The sequence below is a fragment of the Passer domesticus genome, chromosome 6 (assembly GCF_036417665.1).
Source record: "Passer domesticus isolate bPasDom1 chromosome 6, bPasDom1.hap1, whole genome shotgun sequence".
Lineage (NCBI taxonomy): Eukaryota > Metazoa > Chordata > Aves > Passeriformes > Passeridae > Passer > Passer domesticus.
This window is the reverse complement of record NC_087479.1, coordinates 48259052-48283703: the sequence shown is the minus strand read 5'-3', so window position 1 is coordinate 48283703 and position 24652 is coordinate 48259052. Positions and strand designations below refer to the sequence as shown.

The window sequence follows — 24652 nt, the reverse complement described above, 5'->3', positions numbered from 1 at the left end:
CTGTAGCAAGAGCTGACATTAATCAACAGATCACCAAGCTGGCAAGCAAACACCATTTTGGGTCATGCATAAGTAGAGCATTTCTACTTCTGCCTCCAGACTGGGATCACAGATAACCTAGGGATTTTCATTCGGTACTCCAGCAAATGCTGTAGAAATGATGATGATCTGAGGTTGCATGGAAGCAGGTGGCAGGTATGCTGCATGTGTGGGAGGCACACCTGCCAAGGAAGCACATTTAAACCTTCCTGATGCTTCAGGTACAAAAGGCATCACAGTGTGTCCTATTCTGAGGATGAAAAGATAGGAATTTAGCTTCTCAACTATGCAACACAAATTGGGACTATTAAAAACCGTCGCTTTGTCAGGTCTTGATTGGAACATTTCTTGCTTTTCAGAAGCTCCTGATTTCAAAACATTTATAATTCAGGTCACCACAAAGGCACCAAACATATTCTTACGGACTCCTAGTTGTCCCACGGTTTTGTCTCCATGTTGAAATGTGCTGTGTATATTACATATTTCAGAATTTGAGTAGTCAATTGCTTCCCTTAGGATGCTCCTTCTGAAGTGTGGGTGACAGTATGTGTCAATGGGAAGCAAGATTTCATCCACAGAGCTGTATTTCTGCTATGCTATCCAGAACACTTCATCTGCATTAACAGGAGATGCCAAACACCTCATACCAAGTCTCCTCCCACACTTGACTTCAACATGAAGAATAAAGTACTGAGTAATCTTGTAAATCTCATTCTTAGCTTCTAAAGACCAGTGCAGCACTTCCAAACCATCCCACCTCTGCCTTCCTCCACATTATTTCAAGATTCTACTAAAAGAATTTTTTTTTGTTTGCACCTCTCACCTCCCAATGCCAATTACATACAACAAAACTGTTTGGTCCTTTCCTGAAGGGTTTGTGTAGAAGGTTTTGGTAGCAGGGTGTGGGGGGACTGCAAGGATGGCTTCTTTGAGAAGCTTCCCCATGTCTGACAGTTCTAATGCCAGCCAGCTGGCCAAGGCCAAGCACATCAGATGGTAGAAATGCTGCTGGGATAATCTGTTTAAGGACAATAAAGTTATGGCACAGAAGTAGATGTGGAATGGCTGTGGAAGAACAGAGTGACACTATATGAGGAACAGCCCTGCAGACAGCCAGGTCAGTGCAGGAGGTGCCAGAGCTGGGATTCTCCTGCAGCCCATGGAGGAGCAGAGATCCACCTGCAGCCTCTGGAGGAGCCCATGGCAGACCAGGTAGATGCCCAAGAGAAGCTTGTAACACCATGGTAAGCCCATGCTGGAGCAGGATCCTGGCAGGGGGACCTGCAGACCCAGGGGGAGAGGAGCCCATGCTGGAACAGCCTGTTCCCAAGGGACCACAGCCACTGGTAGGAACCCACACTGGATCAGTTCATGAAGGACTGCAGCTCATGGGAATGACTCACACTGGAGAAGTTAATGGAGTGCCTCCCATGGGAGGGAGGGACCACGCACTGGAGAAGGGGAAGAACTCCTGTTCCTGAGGAGGAAGCAGAGGTAGAAACAATGTGATGAACTGAAATTATAACCACCATTCTCCATCTCCCTGAACCACTAAGAGAGAGGAGATAGAGAATCAGGAAGGAAGTTAAGACCAAGAAGGGAGGGGTAGGAGGAAGATGTTTTTAAAGTTGTTTTACTTCTCATTATCCTGCTCTGATTTTGATTGGCAATAAATTCAACTGATTTCCCTGAGTTTTGCCTGCGACAGTAACTGGGGAATGATCTCTCCCAGCCCTTTACTCATCAGCCACTTGATATATTTTCTCTTCCTTATCCATTTGAGAGTTGGGGGGTAACAGAGTGCCTTTGGTGGGTGCCTGGCCTCCAGCCAAGGTCAAATCACCAAAATAGCATTAATTGTGCTGGAAAGATCTTAAAAAGAATGGGCAACAGCAACGTTTTATCCACGGCCCAGGCAGAAGCCCTGTGATCTATTTCAGATATGCTGAGCAGAGGCACAGAAGACAAAAGATTAAGCAGGGCAGTATGAAGTCCTATTTTTGAAGGATAACTGTAATATCATAGTTCATCCTTTCATCTCCACAGATCTTGAAATGATCTTATCAGCTGAACAGACAATAGCATCCTTAAATCCATATGTGCATCCAATAGGAGTAGCACTTTAGTAGCATGTAAAAAAACCTCAAGAATAAAGGAAGCTTCACCTTAGAGCTGTTGTTAAAGCATTTTTCTGTACAGAAAAATAACACAGGCTCGTCAATGTGCTGGCAAAGAACATTCAGAACCTATCAGCACCGGTGAGCACACAGGAAGCTAAAAGGGGCCATTTTGAGAACGCCTGCACAAACCTGACAGAAAGAAAAATAACCTATTCTGAAAAATAGGTCTGTATTTGTCTTTGTCTCCCACAGAAGGCATACAAAATGGAAGGCATTTAGTGTCTTTCAGGAGTGCCATTTCCTCTTATCAAAAGGCTGCAAAATTGATCAGATGAAACTTTTACCTGTTTCAGCAGGAATGTTGCCTGTGCAAGGAAGTTGGGACCAAGTCTTACAGTCTAACCAGGTTCTCTTCAATTTCTGTAAGAGACCTTTTTGACATGCACAGTGGGAAAGTAAAGGCATTCAAACTGCTAAAGACTAGGCAAAGCAGCAGTTTTGGACTGTCATTTGAAGGTCAGTCTCCAACACACAGTATTTAGTTTCCTATTGTCAAACAACCTGAGTAGAAAGAACTTTTAATAGAATATGTTAGTTAATTGAATCTGGAACATGAACAGGTTTTTCACAACACTGTAGTATTTTTTCTATGAAAAGCAACGAAAAAATGGTTCTATTTAAAAGTGGTAATAGCTGTAGTCTTTGAACATATGCTTAATGAATAAATCTGTTAGGAAAAAGCCTTGTGTGTATTGGAGGGAGGTAGTATGTTTGTTCTCACTTAAAGCGTGCCATGATGGCAATCATCAACAGCAAATGGCATCTATTGTTGGGACTAAAAAAACGTTTCATTTGGCCATCTACTTTCAGGTGAAATTGCTCTTTTAAATAACACATTATTTTAGCTAAACAGCTGAGTTAAAAATAAAGCAATAGCAGATCCATGTCATTAAGGACACCTTTTACACTCTTTGGTAGGTGCAAAGAACCACACCATAGTAATATCCAGGCAGCTTGCTGCCACAGCACGGGGTGCAGCACACAGCAAGCCTACAGCCCACAGGGAAGAGGCATTCACATCCCATGGGGAGAACAGCCTAACAACCCAGTCCTGCCACATACTGCAGCAGTGGGTGCAATCCCAAGGATGAAATTATATAGGATATAGCAAAACAGGGGACCTGAGCAGAATAGACTCTGTAAAGCTGTGAACCAAAAATCTGGAATGAAAAACACATGAGAACAAACTCAATCTAGTGCATTGCCATTTGCATGAGCAGGTGGATGAATCTAATAAGCTGGTAGATTTGTTTGTGAAATTAAAATGCCAATCCCATACACTGGGAAGTGTGAAAAACATCCACAGTCAAGCCAGAGCTGGCTGGGTATTTTTAAAGGAAGCTTGACAGATGTTGTGAAAATGTACTGCAAAAGAGTCAAACCTGTCAGTATTTACTCAACTCTTCTGTTGAAGAACTCCATGTTCCTCTCATGGAGAGCCTGAATCTCTCCTTTCTCCACTTAAGCTGAGAGTTTAAGCTCCTCAGTTCCATTCTGAATGCTCCAAAGGAAGCTTCACAGAGGCAGACTCCCCTTCCTGTTCTATTTTTCAATAACATGCTTGACTATGACTCCCTTTTGGCAACACAGCCAGATCTCAGTTGGAAGGTTCATTTTGTGGTGAAAGAACCACGGGAAACTCCCTAATTGCATTCAACCAAATCTCCTGGTGCAACACACTCAGTTGGAAAGCTAACAAATCTAATGGGTGAGACCATACCATGACCACCTCTTCTTTGACAACACTTCTCGGGTAGCAGGGTTGGGAGACTGCTTCAGCCAAGCATGAGCCAATGCCTGCTCTCCATCAGTGTTTTTAACTTGTCAATCCTTGCTGTCCCTCCTCTCTCCTTTTACAGTTTTCCTTGTGAAGATGCAGAGAAGGCACAGATCTTAAAAAAGATCAGAAACCACGTGTAGTGGAAAGAGATAAGATTCAAAAACAAAGCAAGTCTTAGGTTCCCAGGATTTCTTTTCCAAGACAGAACAGCGGTACAATGAAGAAAACATAGCACCATTAAAACCCCTGACTTTTGAGGTTGGCACTCCACAACTGCTCACCTCTTAATGCTATCCTTACTGAAGTACTTTGTTCTTTGAGGCTTCTTGCTTCTTGCACTTCCCTGTGGTGATGTCACCAGCAGGCATAAGGAAGCATGAAACCTCAGTCAACAAACTAGTAAGGCAGAGGCCAAGAAACCATGATTTCCAGAAACAGCAGAGGTTTGAGATATGGTGACAATATTAGATTTCCAAAGGGTGTCAAACTGATCTTCTGTGACAGTCTGTGTTGTTGAAGAACAAGCTTAAAAAATAAGTTTATAAAACTGTTGCATATGGACCATGTGACACGTCAGCAAAGTTCTGCTCTCAAAAATGACTAGTTGTTTTACCAGGCTGATTTTCAGCTTATTTCAGCTATGATATTAGTTTTTCCATTAATTAATCTGTTAGTCCACCAAACCAAACCAGTGCCCATGAGGCATGCATATAATTCAGTATGTAACAACGTGTGCAATTCAAATACTGCACTGCTTTGGATCTCACATCCCTGAAGCAGGGATACTCCTCAGTTTTTTTGACTTAAAAATGCGTGTTCTATGGCATTAAACTGAGTCCTACAAAACCACTAGACAATGGACTTGCAACAACAAGCAGAGAAAGGAGAAGATAAAAGACAGATGGCAAAAAGAAGGTGCATGCTTGGGAATAATGGAAAAGAGAATATCTGACAAGAGAGGAAAGAAGGAAAATAAATACAAGGCCATAGAAGAGAAGCCCACAGGAGGAGGAGGAGTGTGAAAAGCCTGAACAGAAGGACTGAGTGGAGACTAAAAACAGCATCTGGCAGTAGCTCAAATCAAACAAGGTAGCATATGCAAGAAGTACAGCATACTGAAAACTTCCTTCCTCTTGGGTATTAAATAACCTCAAAATTAAGATAGAGAGTCTTCCCTCCCTTCCCTCTAAAATATCTTGCTGTAAACTCTGAAACAGAAAAAAAATACAGTTAAACTTTTTTGGTGATTGCCATTTCCCAATTACAACTGTGAGCTCTTACTGAAAATTTTCAGACATAAAGCTGCAGACCTCAGGCATTGATTTTGATTCATTTTTCTAGTGGGAAACATGATAGTGGGTATCTCATGCCTAACAGCCTTAGGGCGTCAAGAGGCCAGATTTTTGAAAGGCCTAGGAAAATTTCAAAAGCTCCAATACCTCTAGTTCTGCTAAAACAATAATTGCTCTTAAAAAGATAGGCCTAAGTTTCAAAAGCAGCTTAAAAATATGGACTACACTTCGCACTGACAGTGAGAGAACACCTCACAGCTGTTTTTGAAATTGAGACTGACATGGTTTTCAAACTGCTGCCTACCATGTGCTTTTGCTTTCTTTTAATTGTGTCTGTGAATACAGCACACAAATGTGTCTGCTATCACTCACAATTAAGAAAATACAGGTACAGTTGTGAGAACATCAAGTACTACAAACTGGGCAGTGTGAGGACAGCCCAGCCTTCCAAATCTTACACTGCACCTGCACAAAAGAGGAAGTCCCACATGGGGAAGAGTTACAGTGCTGGCCAGGACTAACAGAACTTCAGTTCTGTCAGCTCTCACAGGGTGGAACATGGCCTTACAGGTAGACATGACAATGCAACTTCAGGAAATATCCCCCCATACCCCACCTCTTTTCTGTCATGATGCACAGGCTGCTGCATCTACATCTGACTGCACAGCAGGAACAAACTACAACCACAGTCCTTCACCCCGTGACCATTTGGAGCAGGGCTGTAACTGGAGTTTGCTGTTGCTCTCCTCAGGTCCATATGCCCATATTTCCTTCAGCAGAACACAGGAAAGCAAAAACAAAAAGTTGATGCCGCCCAGATCCCACTCTAACGAAGCACACCTGGTCAAATGCATATTCTGTGACAGTCTCTATTGCCAAAGAATGAGCTTAAAAGGTAGGACCTACACACAGAGGCATGAGCAACAAGGGGAGAACTGTCCTAATATCAGTGATGAAAGGAGAATTGGCAGAACAGCCCTGAATAATCCCTGGAGGGGATTGATGGCCCAGAGATATTATTTTGCTGCCTGTGTGACAGTGGAGACACAGTAGAATGTAGTTTCACCTTGGATTTAGGATGCCAATCTCCACAGGGATGGACAGAAACTGTTTTAAAAACACCCCAAACTCTGTGATCTACCTTTGAAACACAGCTGCCTGCCTGCTAGCGCTCCTGGATCTTACCACATTAAGTATGCCCTAATATTCTGTCAGTATATGCTCATCAGTCTCTGTACATAATTCAAGTATTATTCTTGTATTAAGATTTGAAGACTGAAACCCAGGAACATATCAGCAAATTATTCTGTTGTGTTTTCATGCAGTATGCCTGAAAGGTATCAAAAAATTTCAGCTTTCACTGAAACATCTTCGGAAAGCAAATAATCAGTTCCCTTAAAAGCTGCATGAAATCCCAGTGTGAATAACAAAGTAATACCCTGGGTATTCAACAATAAGATATCCTTGATGTTGTGACTGCTGTGCTGGGCTAATGGAGCTGGCAGAGGAGTAAGCATATATCAGGGGACACCATCAACAGGGTCAAGCCTTTAAATTGCAAATGCCAGTTTACCTTTACTTAGTGTGAAACAAGATAATTTTACGCAGAACACAGGAGAATGAAGAGCATCAAGTCAACTTGCCACCTGTCTAGCTTGAGAAAGGATCAAGTGCTAGAAGGATTAACAGAAAAAAACTCCAAAAACCTAAGAACTTATCCAGCCCTTAATAAAGATATGATGATACTGAAAGCAACTATATTAAAACTGTTCTAAATCAATAGAACTATCTAAATCAATAGGACCATAGAACTAAAACTGACACATGATAATTTACCAAACAGATGCCTGTCAAAAGGAATGGGTTGATTTTTAATTTAACTCTTTAATGAAATCAGGGTCCCTGACCTGTAGGTAGTCTCTACCTTGGCACTGCAAACTGCCTCATCCTCATCATCTGATTCTTAAATGCAATTAAGAGATGAAGATATTTATTGGTTTAATTTTCTACAGTGTTTTGTGTACACACTGCAGAATAAACTTGCTTTAATAAAGATTTGACTGAAAGGCTTCAAATTCAAACTGTCAACCCAAGTGCACACTCCTTCAGAAATAGCATCTTAATTTTGCTCATCCCCACAGACTCATGTGACCTCTTTTATCAGTATCCCGTTTCCCACCCGCACAAGAGCAGCTCGTGGCTCTGTCGTGCAGCTACAGCAAAACTTTTCAAGCTTCCAGAAACACCATCCAGTTTCATTTCACTCACTCTGTTTTTTTGCTTCATGCACTGTGCTGGATGTGAGCATGTGAACATGAGGCAATTCTGTGAAATAAGTAGACTTATGATTACTTAAAATGACCATTTTTCAATCTAGTCCATAATTTCATGGTTTCACCGTCTGTATTAACTGGCTGGCATAAACATATTCTAACAGTTTCCAAAGTAATCTTTCAGAATTTTAATTTGCCCTCCAACCTACCCTAATCGAGCCATGCCTTAGAAGTTTCTCATTAGCTCCTATGCCCTGCAATGCAAGCAGTATTTTCTTTGTATGAATGTAATTGATTGCTCAACTTAAGCACTACAACATTGAAAACCTTTGGCCACATTCTGCATTGTATTTTATGCAATACTGAAGTTTATTGTTGTGCATCTGACAGCTGAACAGAATGATACCCTTTTCTTTGCCAAATTTGAAACAAGGGCCAGTCTACAGTCCAATGACAATGCCTGGAAAGGATTCCTACTTCAAACATTCATTGGAGCATCTTCCATTAGATTAAAAACATGGATTTGAATTTTACACACCTGAGCCTTTCCTGAAATTGGCATCACTGACACTTTCTAAGTGCCTTTGCCTCTTGTGCCAAAAGCAGTCTGCTCAGCCACCTCAGACTGAGGCCTTTCCAGGGTACTTTTCATCAAGCACACTTGCCAGGGATAGCCTCCAGACACAGAATTCCTTCCATAGTACTTTAGCAATGCTTCCATGCTGGCTCTACCAAGTTAACATGAAAGGAAGTGCATGACCTTCAGCTCACATTCAGTTGGGAAGTTTCAGCACAGTTTCTTTGCTGGAACTATTCCACTTTGATGTCACATGTTAAATGATTGTCGATCTTTTCTTTCTCCCCTCCCACACCAGGTTTTTCCAGGCTAAGCTTTTCTGCAAGGCAGAACTACCCACACCTTATTCTGCAATAAAAACAAAACTGCTTGAAAAACTTCCCTTTGTATTGCCCACATATAAAGCGTAAGCCAGTAATCACTGCTGGATTAAAGATCTTTTCTATGAACAACATGCAGGATCAGTGCATGAACACTGGGTATTTTGGCCTCAAGATGAGAGAAAGGCAGTGTCAAAGCCTAAGCAAAGACACAAGGGGAGGAAGTGAAGACCCTTAATAAACCACGAGGGGAAAAAATAATAAAAAAGACATAAATAGTATTATTCCACCAGAACTATTCACACATTTCTCCCCAAAAGCAGTCATATTGGTGGATGGGAAATAGAAAGTGAAACATGAAAGAGCTCTGAACATACTCAGTAGCCCTAAGAATCATAATACTGGATTTATAGCACATGAATTTTTTTTCAGCATTCCAGCTAAAAACAGAGGGGGTGTGGTTTCTGTGTTGGTGAATGGAACAAATTTATGTTAACTCCGTACTTTTAACTACATTTTGCTACAAATTTCAGTAAGGGGATAAATTTGATAAGCACAGTGAAATGATTTCTGAATTCATTATTTTGTATAGCTGCAGAATGATGCTCATGTCTTGTTTTGAAATTAATATAGTCTATAAGTATCATGTAACATAAATTATCATGCTTTTACTTATGCTATCAAGAATAAGTGCTTTGAGGCAAAATGTGTGTTTGTCATTTATTGTATGTTTGTACATGTCCTAACATAATGAGACTTGCAATTATTTTGCACAATTACCCACCATCACAATGAAAAACCCACCACCTCATTGATGTTTCATGGCCTTCGTTTAACCCTGGCCTCAAATGATCTGGACAACTTTGTAAAAGCACCAAAATGTGTAACACTAACATGACTCTCTGAGCTTACATAAAAGACAGCACCTCCTTTCTGTCATCAAATCAGTGGCAGGCATTTATTTTCAGTTCTCCAAATCTGACCCCTTGTATGTAATTTGTAAAGAAGATGGGAATGCCCAGGAAAAATACCTCTAAGTTACCTGAAGTTTTTCAGGATTCTTGCATAAATAAGGGCATCATAAAGCTCATAAAGGGTTTTTTAGCAGTAAATTATACAGAAAGAACTCATTCCCTTATAGCTTATTTGCATAGAGAACATGCTTTTGCCCTTCAAACATCCCCTAATACAGGTTTTCAGCATCCTCTTTCCAGAAGCTGGGTCTTCTTTGCAGTGGGGAGTTGATACCAAGGGCCCACCCATGTCAGCTGCACTGGTTCCTCCAGCATAAAAATAACCAGAAACTGCATCAGTCTGCAAGGAGGTACCAAAGGCCAGCCCAAGTGCAGCACTAACTGCAACCAGTAAATAAATCAGGTAACCAACCAATAAAACCAAAAAAGGTTTATCTACACTGGATGCAGGATTCAAAACCCTCACTATGCAGACAGGAAACACTTTCCTGTAAGAGATGGAATATGTTTAGAAACAAGTCCAGAATGGCTTGAGAACACCCACTTCCTTGATGATTAAACAAAACTAATTGATTCATGGTAAAATGTAAATAAATTATAAAGAAAGAAGAAAAAAATGCTTGAAACAGCTATGGACTGGATTTAAAAGGACTTCCTAAGAAGCTTTTAAGAGACAAAGGCTCAATCCTTTAGACTTCCTTAGAAACACAAGCTAGAAAAAATTGCATAGCCATTAAGTAGGCAGTGGAGGTAAAATGGACTCTGAATGATGTGAGAACCACATGAATATATATTCCACCATGAAAAGATCTAGAAAAAGCTACCTTCCATGCTAACTGGGCTTTGCAAAGCACTTAAAACCTGAAATTTAGGATAAGTTCTGAAAGAGTGTATGGCAGTGTTTTTCATCTGTACTGAAGTGACAGCATGATAACTCTCATCTTCCTTGTCTTACTTACCATCTGACTTGCACTCAGTCCTTTCAGTCACATAGTAACTTGGTTCCAACGCCTGCTCCAGGACAGATGGTCCTCTGGGATTATCATTTACGTCCTTCATGCACTAGAATCCTGAAAAACAAAGGAAAAATCTAAGCTTTAACACTATCAGATGTCTAAGAACCATTTAAGGCTTTTACACACAATTCTTCTTGACAATAAATTCTAAAAGACCGTGACGAGCTGCTCATCCATAAAGAAAGAGTCAACCCACTAATGTGTGGGGTGAAGTGAAACATGGAAAGGAGATCAAGTATATTGCCATATTATTATTGATGAATATGCTTTTGCTTATTGCCTGCATAAAGGAACTGCAATCTACCAGAACCAAAGGGTATGTACCATAAAATGTTTTAATATTCAAGGAAAAGGAGGCAATCCATAAACTAAGCTCCCTTAGGAGCTATCTGCACCACATGAAAAAAGCCTTCAGCTGAAATCATAACTCCCCATTTTACTAAAATCTCCATGAGGGCTTAAAGGTCTGAATACAAGACAAAAACCCTTATTTGTGAAGGACTGCTAAATGTGTCATACCTATCACACAGTGGGGCTAACTGAACACATAATTTGGGAACAGTCCATAACCTCAGAGACCATGTACCCAACATGCCACTAAAAGCATGGCAAAAACATGGGCAAAGAGGGTCATGCAGGCAGGTGGAAAGAAATTCACCCCTAACAAACTGCAAGGACCTTATTCTCCTTCACACATTCAGCTAAAGGAGAGGTCAGAGATGCCTTTTTTTCCAGATTATAAGGTGCTGTGCCTTTGAAGCTTATGTGATTTGTCATCTACTTATAAAAGATTTTGCACTGTGAACACCGGACCAGTTCATTCAGACTCTTCCGAAGTCCACAGAGACAAACAGAGCTTCTTACATTGATGCCAGTACACTGTACCTCACAAACCAAATCAAGATGTCTCCTAAAACCATGAGTTTAAAGGGCTAAATTCTGAAAGTGTCCTCTCCTACAGAGGTACTGTTGAAATACTTGGTCTAGAAAATTATCTTTCTGGTTCTGAACTGGCTAATAAATCCAAGATTATTTAGATATGCAGACTTTATCTCTGACACTGGGACACAAGGTGCTCACTGCATATAGAGCAGCACATTTGTATGTTAAGGAAGAACATATTTGAAAATAAGTCACATCCTTAGAAGACAGCAGCATACATGAAAACAGCATCTAGGTAAAAGCAAAATAGCAGAGTAATATGTGAGGCATTCCTCAAAAAATCACCTGATGCAATACAGCACATCTTTGCACTAAGCTATTCTCTGCTCATCAGGACAAGGGATTACTAAGGGATGAAAATGACTGTAAAGGCCTGGATACTTGCTGTCTTTTTCACTTGTAGTAATACAAACATAGTATGGAAGTCCAAGAATAAGAATTACTGTCTGTGTACCCAGTGTGTCTCCAAACATAATCCAAAAGTTATTCCTAAAACCAGAAAAAAATAAGAATACATCATACAGATGGTATTTATACTTTTATAGCCACTTAGAAACACCTTTCCTTCCTTCCCAGGGAAATATGACAACCGATTACTTTCAACTAAATATTTTTGTTAAATTAGTTTTCTGATGTGATTTCTTCTGTCCAGGCTCAAACCAGAAAAGATGTCTTGCAGGCAAGTCCCAAAGGAAGCCAACCTTCTTTGACAGAGCAGGTGCTACTAAAAACAACTTAAAAGCCCCATGAAAAGATGGTGCGGACAGTTCTGAATCTACCATCAGCACCCCCTTGCCCCTCAAACTTGTCAATGACATAACTGCCAGTTGTGTGCAACAACTCCCAAGAAACAGGCTTTGCAATGCACTCGTGTCCCTCCAGCAGAACTGCCATGAGGTGCAGAACCAAGGAGTAACTGGATTTCATAAGGGACTTTGTGGCTTTTGGCTCACTACTGAAGGCCAAATTACATCCCTAAACTGCCCCTTATCAGTGATCTAATAAAGGATGTTATACCTTTCTACACAGCACTTCTTATCTTGACACGAAGGGCTCTGGTACCAGAACAGGTTGCCCCAGCAAGCAAAGGTTATCACTTTTGCTAGGTGGAAATGTAATTAACTCTGCATGCCCTCAGTCCAATGCAAGCAGAAGACAAGAGATAAAATTCAAACCAGAAGCAGTTTGTGCTTTTGAAAAAGTAGAGTAAGAATGTTTACATTTAGTTACCGTGGTTCAGCTGACACAAGGTAACCCGATCACACCTAGTTTTTAGCACAGGGCTGTTTACAATGACAGTAGCCCCAAATGCTTTCTTTGACCTCCCCTAGTGCCTGCAGTTCACCACAATATTCAAATACTGGTATAAAACTGTTTTCTTTGCACACTGTGTACAAAGAACTTGGTATCACAACATTTCCAGAGAGGCCAAACGAATAAAAAATAATGTTGAAGCTCTATACTCTTCTATAAAGAGAGTTGCCTCTTCCTTAACTATATTCTACTGTTGTGTTCTGCATTCAGTGCAGGTGCCTTGCCAGACTCCACACTTAAGTCTTATTAATATTATAAATTATTATTAATAATTTATATTGCCTCCAAACTCAAGCATTCCTCCTCTGCTTCCTCTTTCCCCATCATTTAATTTAGGGACAGGTGTAGTTTTACACTGGTGAAAGAAATACCTATCTATTGCCAAATATGCCCTGTGTTTCTGTCTCTCCAACAGCATGTGAACGATCAAAGGAAAATACCACTAAAGCAAGGCAGGAATTACCCCTGCCTCTGAAATAGATAAAGGCTTATTTTCAATTAACTTACACCTTGCAGTTATTAGCAGTGCAAAACTGATGTGAAAACAATGCTGAGATCTGGCAGCATTTTACACCTACTATACACTGTTGTAGAAGACATCATTCTATCTGCCCTTGACTACAAGGAAAACCTTCAAGGCCAAGTAGCTTCACAGAAAGCAACTCACATTAAACAATAAAAGCAATACAACTGCATGACTTTCCTTTTGAAACTCTGGTGTGTCCTTTGTTATTCTGACACAAGCAGCTACAGCCAGCCACAGGAGCACTCACTCACGAGCAAAAGTGCTAGCAAAATCAGGCTCCAAGTTAAGAGGAGATTTCTGCACCTGATTTTGAGCTGTGTGAAACCCCTAGAGGATGTGTCACAGAGGACTGAGAAGCAATTGCCAAATTCCTGGTAGCAAATACCCAGAAGCACATTCAGACTACATGGAACCAAGAGTGACTTTAGCTTGTGATATGTTTGAGGGAAATAAATCCCAAGTTTTTAAGATACCAAGTGAATTTTTGCTGAAAAAAATGACATGGTCTGCCCAGGTGTAAGTAAAAATCATACCCACAATTATCTGTATACATATCCTGGCACTGACAGGGTAACAAAGCAGGTTAAATTGCAGGACCTTCATCACAGAACAGTAATGCAATTGCAGAGGATGGAACACAGAATGATAAAATATTTTATTGCTACTGTTAATTTTTTCCTTCTTTGGGATGGATATAGCACCTATTCCAAAGGTCACATCATTCAGACAATCCGCAGCGATGTTGTAAGATGTTCCCTCACTTAATCTACAAGCCCCAGACAAGACTATTTGCCCAAAATGAGACTACACAGAGCCACACACTCTCCTTTTGTCCTTACATTCCCTTTTCTCCCTCTTGAGAATGGACAAATCAGAAGATAGGGCTAGGAGTCTTGGGGCAGAGGAACAGAAAAACATTATTAAAATGAAGTGTGCACATAAGTGGTTTCTGTCTTGGGATCTGAAGACCAAGTTTAATTAACCACCTGGGTGGAAAGCACAGCTTATATAATGCAGACTATCTGAGGACTGCCATCCCAGTCATTCCACACAACCCCTTCTAACTGCTAGTCCACAGAAGAGCAATTTTTACTGGCAAAACCAACATAAGAGGGATGAGGGATGGGGATGTCAATTTAGAGATCAAGAAAGAAGAAGCAGGCACTTAAAATAGAGTAAATAGAGACCAATCCATATTACACAGGCTACTGAATAGCTCTGTAAAGGAAATAGGGCTTTGTTCCTTCTTAAACTCAAAAATTAGTTTCTCATCAAATAGTTACTCAGTGCTAAAGAGATACTGACAGATTCTGCCACTGCCAATGAAAGCATGTCCCGGAAAACATCTGAGGCTTTCAGCTCTTCTCTACCTGTACTCTGTAAGTCTGCTTTCCACAATACTGTATCCTTATGAGATGTCAGTAAAAAGCATGATAAACTTGAAGAGTTCTAACTCTGGCAATGAGAGAGGTTTGTTCATTGAACACTGGATCATCTGGTTGTGAGGCCACAGCTCTGTATCTCAGTGATTTGAGAGTCTGTCTTTGGTTTTCTGCTTCTCCATTTTTTCAGATTCAGTTCGAGAAACTGCCCACCATTCTGTAGTCGTGCAGCTCCTAGCTCAGAGGGTCCTTAATATTTCTTGAGCAATTTGTACGAGTCCACCATCCAAACCATCAACATTTGAGGTTCACTTTATGCTGCATTTAGCATGAATTAACCTTTCACTGCTGCAGAAAGAGGGGGGTTTGTTTCATCCTGTTCAGTTTCCTCTACTGCATCCTATCCCCCCATCTTTGCTCTCTATGCAGCAACAAGGCTGCTTTAGCTTCCAGAACTGACAGAAGATGAATTAATTGGGTGGGACATGGATTAGCCATCACTGGGGAAGAGAAAAGGGGACCTTCTTCAGAGGAAGCTCACTGCTAGATTAAAAACTAAGGTGAACTGCACTCTGCTTGCAGGGATTTACAGGACTTCCCTGGAGGTTCAGCTCATTGTACATCCACATGTACATTGTAAAACTAAGGCTAAGCAAGTATCAAATTAAATTCAACTCCTTTGTTACAGCATAATGATTTTTATGAACACCTCCCACCAATTTTACCCAAAAAAGAGTGATCAAAATTCAATCAGGGCAAAAATATGAATAAAAAATTAAATAGGAACCCAAACATTAAATACAAAACTTTAAAATAATATTCCCACTGGAAAAAAAAAATCTCACTTTCTTTAAAAAGCTATTTTCTAGCCACTAAATAAAGGTAAACTCAGAAAATTACACATGATATGCACAGCCATCCTAGAGAGCATTTATAGCAGTTACTTGAAATTCTGATGTCACTCACAACAGATACATCAGCTGGTCGTTCTAAAATCTTGATCATATATTAAAAGCTATGACCAATATTGTTTTCTGTGCATAGAGATAAACATCCTGCTCAAAGATCTGAACTCCTATTTAAAAACAAAACCAAACATTAAGAATAAAAAGCCCCCGGTGTGGTTCTGAGACACATATGTGGCTGCATTGCATATTCCCTGCCTACACTGGCAGTGTGGGAGCTGTTAGTCATCTAATGCGCAGATCTGCTTGGCACTGTGCCTTCACTTTGGCAGGCAGGGAAGATGAGCACCCATTTATTGTATCCCTACATCTTCACTGCAGGTTCATCAGGCTGCGTGACCAGGCCCTCCCAGCTGAAGCTGCGGGATGCTGGAGGCAAACCAGTTCAAAGTGAAGCCCAAGAACTGGGAGGTTCTTAAGCACGTTTGTAGAGGAAAGGGCAACTTTTAAATTTATGCTGTTTAGACACATTCCCTGTTGGGACCTAACAACATGTTTATTTAAGAATAAGGACTTTTTATTGAATAGAGGCCTAATTTAGTTTTGCTTTCAGCCCTGGCACAGATACTTTCACAATTTTCTAGGCATGAGAGGTTCTCAAGATGGTTTGCTTTAACTGTCCTGCTCTGCCTCTGTTCTGGAGGGCCCTGGAACAGAACCTAAATCTAGTTTTCGAGTAAGGCTGTCTTAAAACTTCATTGCCCAGACTGCAGCAGGATCAGACATCCCATCCTTTTAAGATCCCAATTTCATTTGAGCCATACAAAATACATAGAGGAAAGGTGTGCTTTATTACTGTCATGTTGGTAGTGAAATCGGAAGAGTAAGGGTGCCTCAATGTTGTCAGACTTTGAAGGAATAGCTCTGGCCATTTCCCTCTCAATGTCCTTGAATACTGTAAACTGGTATTTTACCATGAGATACTTCACGTTACAACTTCCTTTGTGTAGAATTTACAAAGCACCAGAGCATCTGCTTTCTGACATGCAAGGGAAGAAGTGTTTCAAGTGGAGGTAGCTCATGCCAGTGCTTGGATATCTCGGTGCTGAAACCACTTCACTCTGACTACTGCACTTACATCAAGGACAAGTTTCACACTGTTCCACTCCACTGTACAAACTGGCAAGGCCAGCCTAAAGGATAATCTGGGATTACCTCATAGGATCTCTCTAAACCCTTGGCTTATTCTAACTGCCTTCAGCAATATGGGCTGCCGTGTCCCCACTGGTTTTCACCCAGGTGTGCACAAGTTTAGATTCCCAGGACTGCAGTGTACTGCAGCTACTTCCTTGGGGTAATGCCTGCTGACTGTGCTCATCATTCATATCTCACTGAAGGGAACAGCTTTTGACAAGCAGGAGTTCAGAACAGGTAAGATCTGGTCTGATCTAGTGGAGCTCTGTCTTTAAATTTGATGACAGTAGGAAGAAATATGTGGGAAGCATCCACAATAATCAACCATCTCAAGTTAATTAGCAATTAATTTGGTGAGCTACTAAAGTCTAGTGAAGATGAATCCTGGGAGATTCTGGTCACAGTTTCCCTGATGTAAATCTAGATTAACTCCTAGAGAGAACATCAATCTCCATGACAGTTACTTCAGATTTACACCCAGCTACTCTGAATTTGTGCACTTGTTTTCACAGCCGTGTGGGAGATCTGTCTCAACACAAATCAGCTCTGCTCTCATGCAGATTCTGCAAGATACACAGAGCTACAGTTCTGTACAAACCCAACCTCAGTGAAAAGGCGAAATTAAATTCTCCACTGATGAAACCTAATCCTCCCACATAACAAACAAAAACTCTGCTACAGAGCCTGCCACGACAAGTGGTCACAATAGCTTCCTTAGTTCTCAGTCCTCATGTAGTAAGGACAATTCCCACACTGCATTTCACAAAGCTCAACAGCATCTATCAAAACTGCTACATCCTCTGCCTAGGTCTCCTAAGTGTATTAAGGATACTAGACCTACAGCATCAGTTTTGAGTCCAGTCTTACAACCCCAGCAAAATCCACACAATTGTTCAAGGTCATCTTTCTAAGAGGCTACAGAGAGAGCAAACATGTTCTGGCCATTAGCACTGACACTTGTGATGCAGACTGCAGCTGCATCAGAGAAATTTAATATGAAAACTGGAGATATTATCCAGCTACATGGCCTGTCACCATTTTACCAGTTTTACTCAGTTCTGCATCTACTTCTCTGCACAGCCAGAACTTTCCCCTTTCTGTATCCATAAGTTAAGCACTGATATAATGCCACTTCCCACCCACATGAATCTCAGTCCGAGTGGTGCAGCCATGGCCATGAAATTCTGAGCTGATTCACAGGAGGTGTCTGCCTGCCTGTGTCCTTCCTGGAGAGCCAGAGTACAGGTCACAAAAGTAACAGAGAGCAAAGTGACTGGAAAGTATTCTACAAGAAACAAGCTAAAAACAAAATGGTAATGGTAATTTTTAAGGGGGGTTGATCTTATAGAAGATGATATTTTCTCTAAGCAGTTCAACACAACATAATTTCTGCTACACAGGCTAATTTGGGTCTTACAGCTGGAGCTCCCCAAAACGATGTAACATTTATGACTTTGTCTACAGATACAAGTTACGTCACAGCATAAAAGGATGAGTATTTAAACAACTACTATTCCAGAATGACTATGCCCACACATAACATGAAGTTATTTAGAAAGTTATTGCACAAACATGCTGTATGGACATTGTGTAAGTACTGCAGGATATTGTAGCATTCCACAATAAAAACAATTCAACACTTTAATGTGATGAAGCAAAATAATCTCCCCTTCAGATGTACCAGGAACGAAGTAAATCCCACTGCACCCTGTAGTTCTTATCTCAACTCCTATAAAATTACTGGCAAGAAATAAAGCTAGAATTACACACAAGTCTCAGGTGCCTTTTCTTAACTTAACTGAGCTTCACCAATGGGTAAGATAGCAACTCAACTGGTTACGATGGCTGGGCATAAATATCTTGCTTAATTTCTAGAAGAGTAAGTGGACTCAAAGAAATCTTTCTTTGCACTATTTCTCAAAGATCACACCAGCTGACTCATCCTCCTGCCTAAAGTACAACATGAAAGTAAAGCAAAGCAAAACAGAATATCTCAAATTATCAGAACCAAAATTGCTTTCTATAGTAGCAGGAGATAGACTAAAAACAAAATTGGATGCCAATTCACAAACTGCGATTAAATTTCCAGGAAGCCAATCCACTAAGGAACATACTGCACCCTAGAGAGTCCTTAATGAATAGTGACACATTTGCAATAGGCTAGTTAAAGTTTTGCCAGCATATAGGGTTTAAATCCCCCATATGTTAGCAAAACAAACCTGGAACTTACTGAAAAATTATATACAGTGTTCCAGTCCCAAAAGACAGATTCTGGAAGGGAGGTTGGGGGAAGTGTTAGAGCCACAGTAGATTAGATTTTGTGTTTTAATTTTAAAAATAAAACACAAATTAAAATTAAAAAAAAACCAAAAAACAACCCAAAAACAAAAAAGGAGAAGCTTTGCACCATTACAAATTCCAAAGGCAGAAAATATTCTGGCAGGTATTTAAGGCTGAATCCTGCAGGTAGTAAGTGCCCCTGGGTCTAATCTCAGTGGGACATGAGTTGAGAGTGAGGGATCCCCAGTGTCCGAGTACACAATTACATGCATGAGTCTCAAAGTATGAAGCTGTTTCTGTGGTCTGGATCACTATCCATCTATAATTCCTCTATTATTCTTGCATTAAAAAGCTTGATCTTTCTTCCATCACAGGGTCAATGATGTTTGCAGTGCAGGGCCCAGAAGATAAGCACTATAAACTTGCAAACATGATGAAATATACAGTACATATAAGAGCTTTACACACTGAATATAATTTGCATTGGAGGGAGCATTACTCTTCCCTTGATGTTTATATAAGGAGTATTTCACGGTATCTTGGCATTGTTTTTTTTAGCTAGAAGCTATATCGCATCTAATTTGGAGCCCCCACAGTTTCCAGCCCCATCAGCTGGAACAGACTGCTTCTGACTTCCAGTTCTTGGAAATGGATTGCAATAGTGCAGAGAGGAAGCAGTGTTAGACGTTGTTAAAAGAATGGACAGGGCACACAGAGGCACTTCATGACCATCCAAATCTGCATTAAATCATCTCAGTACTCAAGTAAGGGCAGGAGGGTTCAAAGTAAGGATGGTAAGCTCAAAGTGAAGCCACTAAGTGCTTTCAGTACCAAATGGAGGTCCATCAGTTGACTGCCTCCATTCTTCACTGGTCTAATTGTCTCTAAATGTCCTGTATCCTTCAATACTCCTGGTACCTTCACAGCTGTGGATCTGTACCCAAGAACTGCCTGCAGAGTGCCTCAGGCCCTGGCTGCAGCCAGAGCTGTCTCTCTCATGAACTCCAGACCCAACAGTGGGACATGCAAGGATCCCCATTTTATCCTGCCCCATGCATTGTGGCTATGTAAAAGGTGACAAAACACAGGCATTGAGGCTCTAGGACCAGGCCACAGCCTCCCCTGCCTGTTTATTGCAGCCCAGCACTGATTCCTGCCCCTCTGAAGCACCTACCCATTTAAAAATGTTTCTCCAGAGCTCCAGACTGTGCCTCAGAAGGCAGTGGCAGTCTGCTGTGGCTTTCTAAGAAAGGAAGTTGAGTGCAACAATTCAGTTCCTAGGTTAGGACTCAGGAGCTCCCCACCCTGTCTGATCTACGACTTCCCACAATAGGCCATTAATTTTACTTGATTTTGTTATGTAATTGGACATTGAGCCATACATACATGTACCTGAAACGTGGCCACCTTTAACATAACCAGGTGTGAAAAGCTTATCCATTCACAACATGGATAAGCTGTAAGTCAACAATCAACACTCATCCTGACTAGCCATTACTGAGGGGAAATCAATGTAACTCAGAACCTTGTCTTTCACACACTATTGTATCCCCAGCATAAACCACCAGGCAAGAGCCTGACCTTCTTACACAAAACCCTTTTCTACAAACAGGTGGAGTTTAGTAGCAGGGTAAATGAATCTTAAGAGGATTCAGAGAGCAGAAAATGCTCTAAAAACAACAGTTTTCTTGTTTCCATTATTATACCAAATGGCATCTTCCTGTTTGCTAAACAGTTGCCTTTTCAGGTTAGACTGACCCAGTGATCTTGGGGTGCCGCAGAATCTCTGCAGGAAGCAGAACTGCTTATCCCAAAAGGATGAAGGTACCATCTCAAACCATCAGGGTATCACTACTGTATCCATTTAGTCTATTGCTGCCACAGCCTTAAAAATTAATGAGTTCTCCAGGGAATAGACAAGCATAATGCTCAAAGCAAATGAAGCTACTGCCAACACTGTTTTCCTCTTCCCTAGACACTACTTCAAACCAAAACAGAAGAGCAACTTTTTCCCCTCAGCTGAGTATCAGAATTCTTTCAGACAGAAAATACCTGTGTGGACAGACCTTGGAATTTCCCTTATTACCAGCCAACACTACATAGTCTGACATTGTTCTCTCTGCCATCCAAGTTCAACATGAAGAAAAACCAAGCTTCATTTTGGGGTAATGTCTGAAGTGATCTTGGTCCAAGTTTTGTGAAGATGCTAAACCTTGGTTAGAAATCATGACCTGCATACAACTAAAAGGGATGCTTACCTTCTCCAGCGCTGGAACTGATTTGATTTCTCACTTTTCCTTTACTGTGCCACAGCTAACAACATTTCCACAGATATGATATCACATATATGCAGAAGCACAGGTCAGCAAAGGCATTTATGTGAGACCCCCTTCTTTGGGGAGCTATCTCACATGAAAGGGAACATCAGCAGATGGAGCTCTGCTTCTGCATCACACTCTTCAAATGTGAAAGCCTGGCAGGTGCAGAGGGGGATAGGAACAATCACTCTCTCACCCTTTCCAGCTCTTGCTTTTCATGGCACCACTGCACACAAAAGAGAAACAGCTTCTTCTGCTGTCCAAGCCCTTTGCTTCCCCAAAACCATTCCCCCCATCAACCAGTGTCTCTGAGTCTGCCAGGAAAAGGTTTAGAAATCCTCAAACAAAATGCATTAAGCATCCAGAACTATCATCATTTAACAGCTCCAAAATAATGCAATGAGGGATTAGCTCAGCAGAGGAGCTCTGAAATTTACACTGCTTTAAGGTCTGAGACCTGTTCTCGAACAACAGGAAAAGAAATGCTTCTCTAGGGCAAAAGACCAATACCATGAGAATCACTATGACAAGTGATCAAGGCTTCATTTAGCCTGACATGTTACCAGGATCTCAGATTTCTGCTCATCTCTACCTCTGGTAATTTATGAAGCATCAGCTGCTAAAATCATGCAGCAACCAAGGAAGAAAATTTGCAATTACAACCAGGTAAGTGCAATGCTTGAGTTCAGTATTGCAAGAAAAGGCCTAAAAATGGCTGGCTGGATTAATGGGGCATTTTCCAGGACATCAGGATGATGTTTCCAAATACCTGCTGTGTTCTCAGAATCAAAATTATGTCCATAGCAACTAGTTGCAGAAGAGGAATGGAAAAACTAGAAGCAAATTACTGTCATGTATCCTGTGGTGGTGGCCATCAGCTCATTTCAGCCTATGATGAAGTCCCTTACAACCATGGGATTTCACAGCTCCTGTGGAAGAGCTGCTCCTTTCATACTTGGCAATATCACTATCAATCAGAAGCTGCTATTCTGACAGGATGAGGTGGACAAAGAGAGCAGTTTGTACTTCCCTGGTCTGACACCTTTGTGGAAGAAGGTTACTCAGCTCTTTCTAAGAGAAAGAGAAATACAGACCTACAGGAGCTGACACTTGGGCCAGAGAGGTGAAGGACACAGATGGACAGGGTGGAAGCCTGCACAGAGCAGCAGAGATTGGTATCAGCTGCAAAAAAAAGAAGGAAGAAAAACTTGTAGACACAGATAGGAAACTCTCTATTCCAAACTGGAATAAACATCCGGTTTCAAGGACAGACAACAAATTAGCTTAGAGACCTACTCTCAATTTTTGTTCAGCATCAACAACCAAGGGAGTAAGCAGGATGCCTTAATAAATCAAATTCCCAAACGACAGCAGACGCTATTCCAGCTAGCTTTGGCCTGCCTTCTCTTCCCAGTGTAATCAGCAATATCATAGGCACAGCTTTACAAATCCCAGGCCACTAGACTGTGATAGAACACAGTGAAGCCAGAGTTAGCATTAGCAGGACTTTGAAGCAAGCTTGCCAAGCAGAAGATAATATTTTTCTAAATCCTGGATACATAGACAATAAGCTCTTCTGTCTAAACTCTGGAATCAGCATCATGCCTACATGAGGATCTTAACTCTGGCACCATTTTTTTGGGTTTAAAAACCACCTTTGTTAAAGTTAGTGAGTTTAAAGTCATGCCCAGGGCTAACACAAAGCAACAGTGCTCAATTTAAACTAATAGAATGTAATCTAATCTACTCATGGATAACAGACTGAAAATTGATGTTCTGAGTTGCACAGACTACACTGCAGATGAAACATTTTTGCTTAATTGCTGGTTCATTATTTAGCATCACTACATAACTTTGGCGCACTGAATCTCCATTTGTGATCTGCTGCCCACTGGCAGCAGACAGGCCTGTGACAATGGCCAAAACTACGTTCAAGATCTACAGCATTTCCAGTCAGGAGTCTGAGGGGTTACAATGCTAGAGAGCTCACAGGAAATTCAGAGGGATGATGGTTTTTCCTAACAAATTCAGACACTGTTGTACATGATGCAAAAAAGCTCAAAAGGGATAAAAGAGCAAATGTCAGTGTCTGCTTTGGGGACACTGACAAATTTAGAAATTTGGGATGTTAGAAAATGTACACAGCATGGAGAGCATTACATGTGCTTGCAGTATTTAACCACAAAGAAGAGAGCACCATCCAAAAACATGGTTCAATGCAATAACTAAGAGGCTGAAATACAGACAGAATTTGGGCACTCAGCTCCTTGTTACTGTTGGTACAAGACAGACATCATGCAAGTACGAGAGAAGTCCGCTTCTAATTTAAAAGAAAATAATAACTATTTTAATTATGTGACCATTCCAAACAGGCTCTGAAGTGCAAAAGCAATCATCAGCACAATAAAATAGCCATTACATGCTTTTTAGTCACAGGATTTGTTACAATAATTCTTGAAGCTCCCAGCAGTTTCATAACAAAGTAGTCACATCTGCAGTTTCACAGAAATTACCACGTCTGTGCCAACATTTCATCATACGAATGTTTGCAGGCTCTGATTTCCATGTTTAGAAGAGGAATGAAACAAGGCAACTACTTAAATTATTCCACCTCTCTGGCTTGCTATTCTGAGACTTAAGGAGCAGAGGACTCAGTCAGGGTAATGGAATGGTGGCAGTGATCTCCACTGGCAAGGGAGGCTCTGCTCCTGAAGGAGACAGCTTCAGCCAAGCCCCAGTCTGGTAATGTACACTGTTACTGACACTGAAAATGAGGGAACAGATGCTGTTGGAGTACAAATGGAAAGCATTCTGCAAAAGAAAATAAACAAACCTAGCCATACTCAGCCAGTCAAGGTACTGGAAGGAAGGAGCAAGCGTCTGTTCCTAAAAGTAAAAAGGACTCTGCAGACCCACCAGGAAAAAATGCATTGCTTGATGAATAAAATTAATTCCTTTCCCCAGAATCTTTGGATGAGGAAAAAGCACACATTATTTACCTGCATTAAAACACAAAACCAAACAACAAAAAACCACCCCACAAACAAAAAATAAAATAAAACAACACAAATCCAAAAACCCAACAACACAAAAAAAACCCCAAACCCAAAAAACCCCAAACAGGTAAGTGTAATTCAGTGAACTGACAGTAAAACTCAAAAGTGATATCACATATCCAAGACTGCTTCAAATAACATCTCTGGTAAAACAAGTACTCTCTTAGGGAGGCTGAATCAAGATGCCTAGCTTGCTTCTAAGTGTCCTGACCTAAACATTATGACCTAAATTTTGCAAGAATAGAGAAAAATGAAACCTCAAGCCCACATGGATTCTCAATGCC

General features: G+C 41.0%; 1 protein-coding gene across 16 annotated transcripts in view; it reads right to left on the bottom strand.

Annotated features, from left to right (window-relative positions):
* Positions 1 to 24652, bottom strand: part of PTPN5 (protein tyrosine phosphatase non-receptor type 5) — a 77233-nt gene that overhangs the window by 44118 nt on the left and 8463 nt on the right. For all 16 annotated transcript variants that reach the window (XM_064425283.1, XM_064425290.1, XM_064425286.1 and 13 more), the window contains exon 2: positions 10395 to 10505. In XM_064425283.1, coding sequence (XP_064281353.1) covers positions 10395 to 10494 — 100 coding nt within the window. In that variant the 5' untranslated portion in view covers positions 10495 to 10505. The remainder of the gene's footprint in view (positions 1 to 10394; positions 10506 to 24652) is intronic.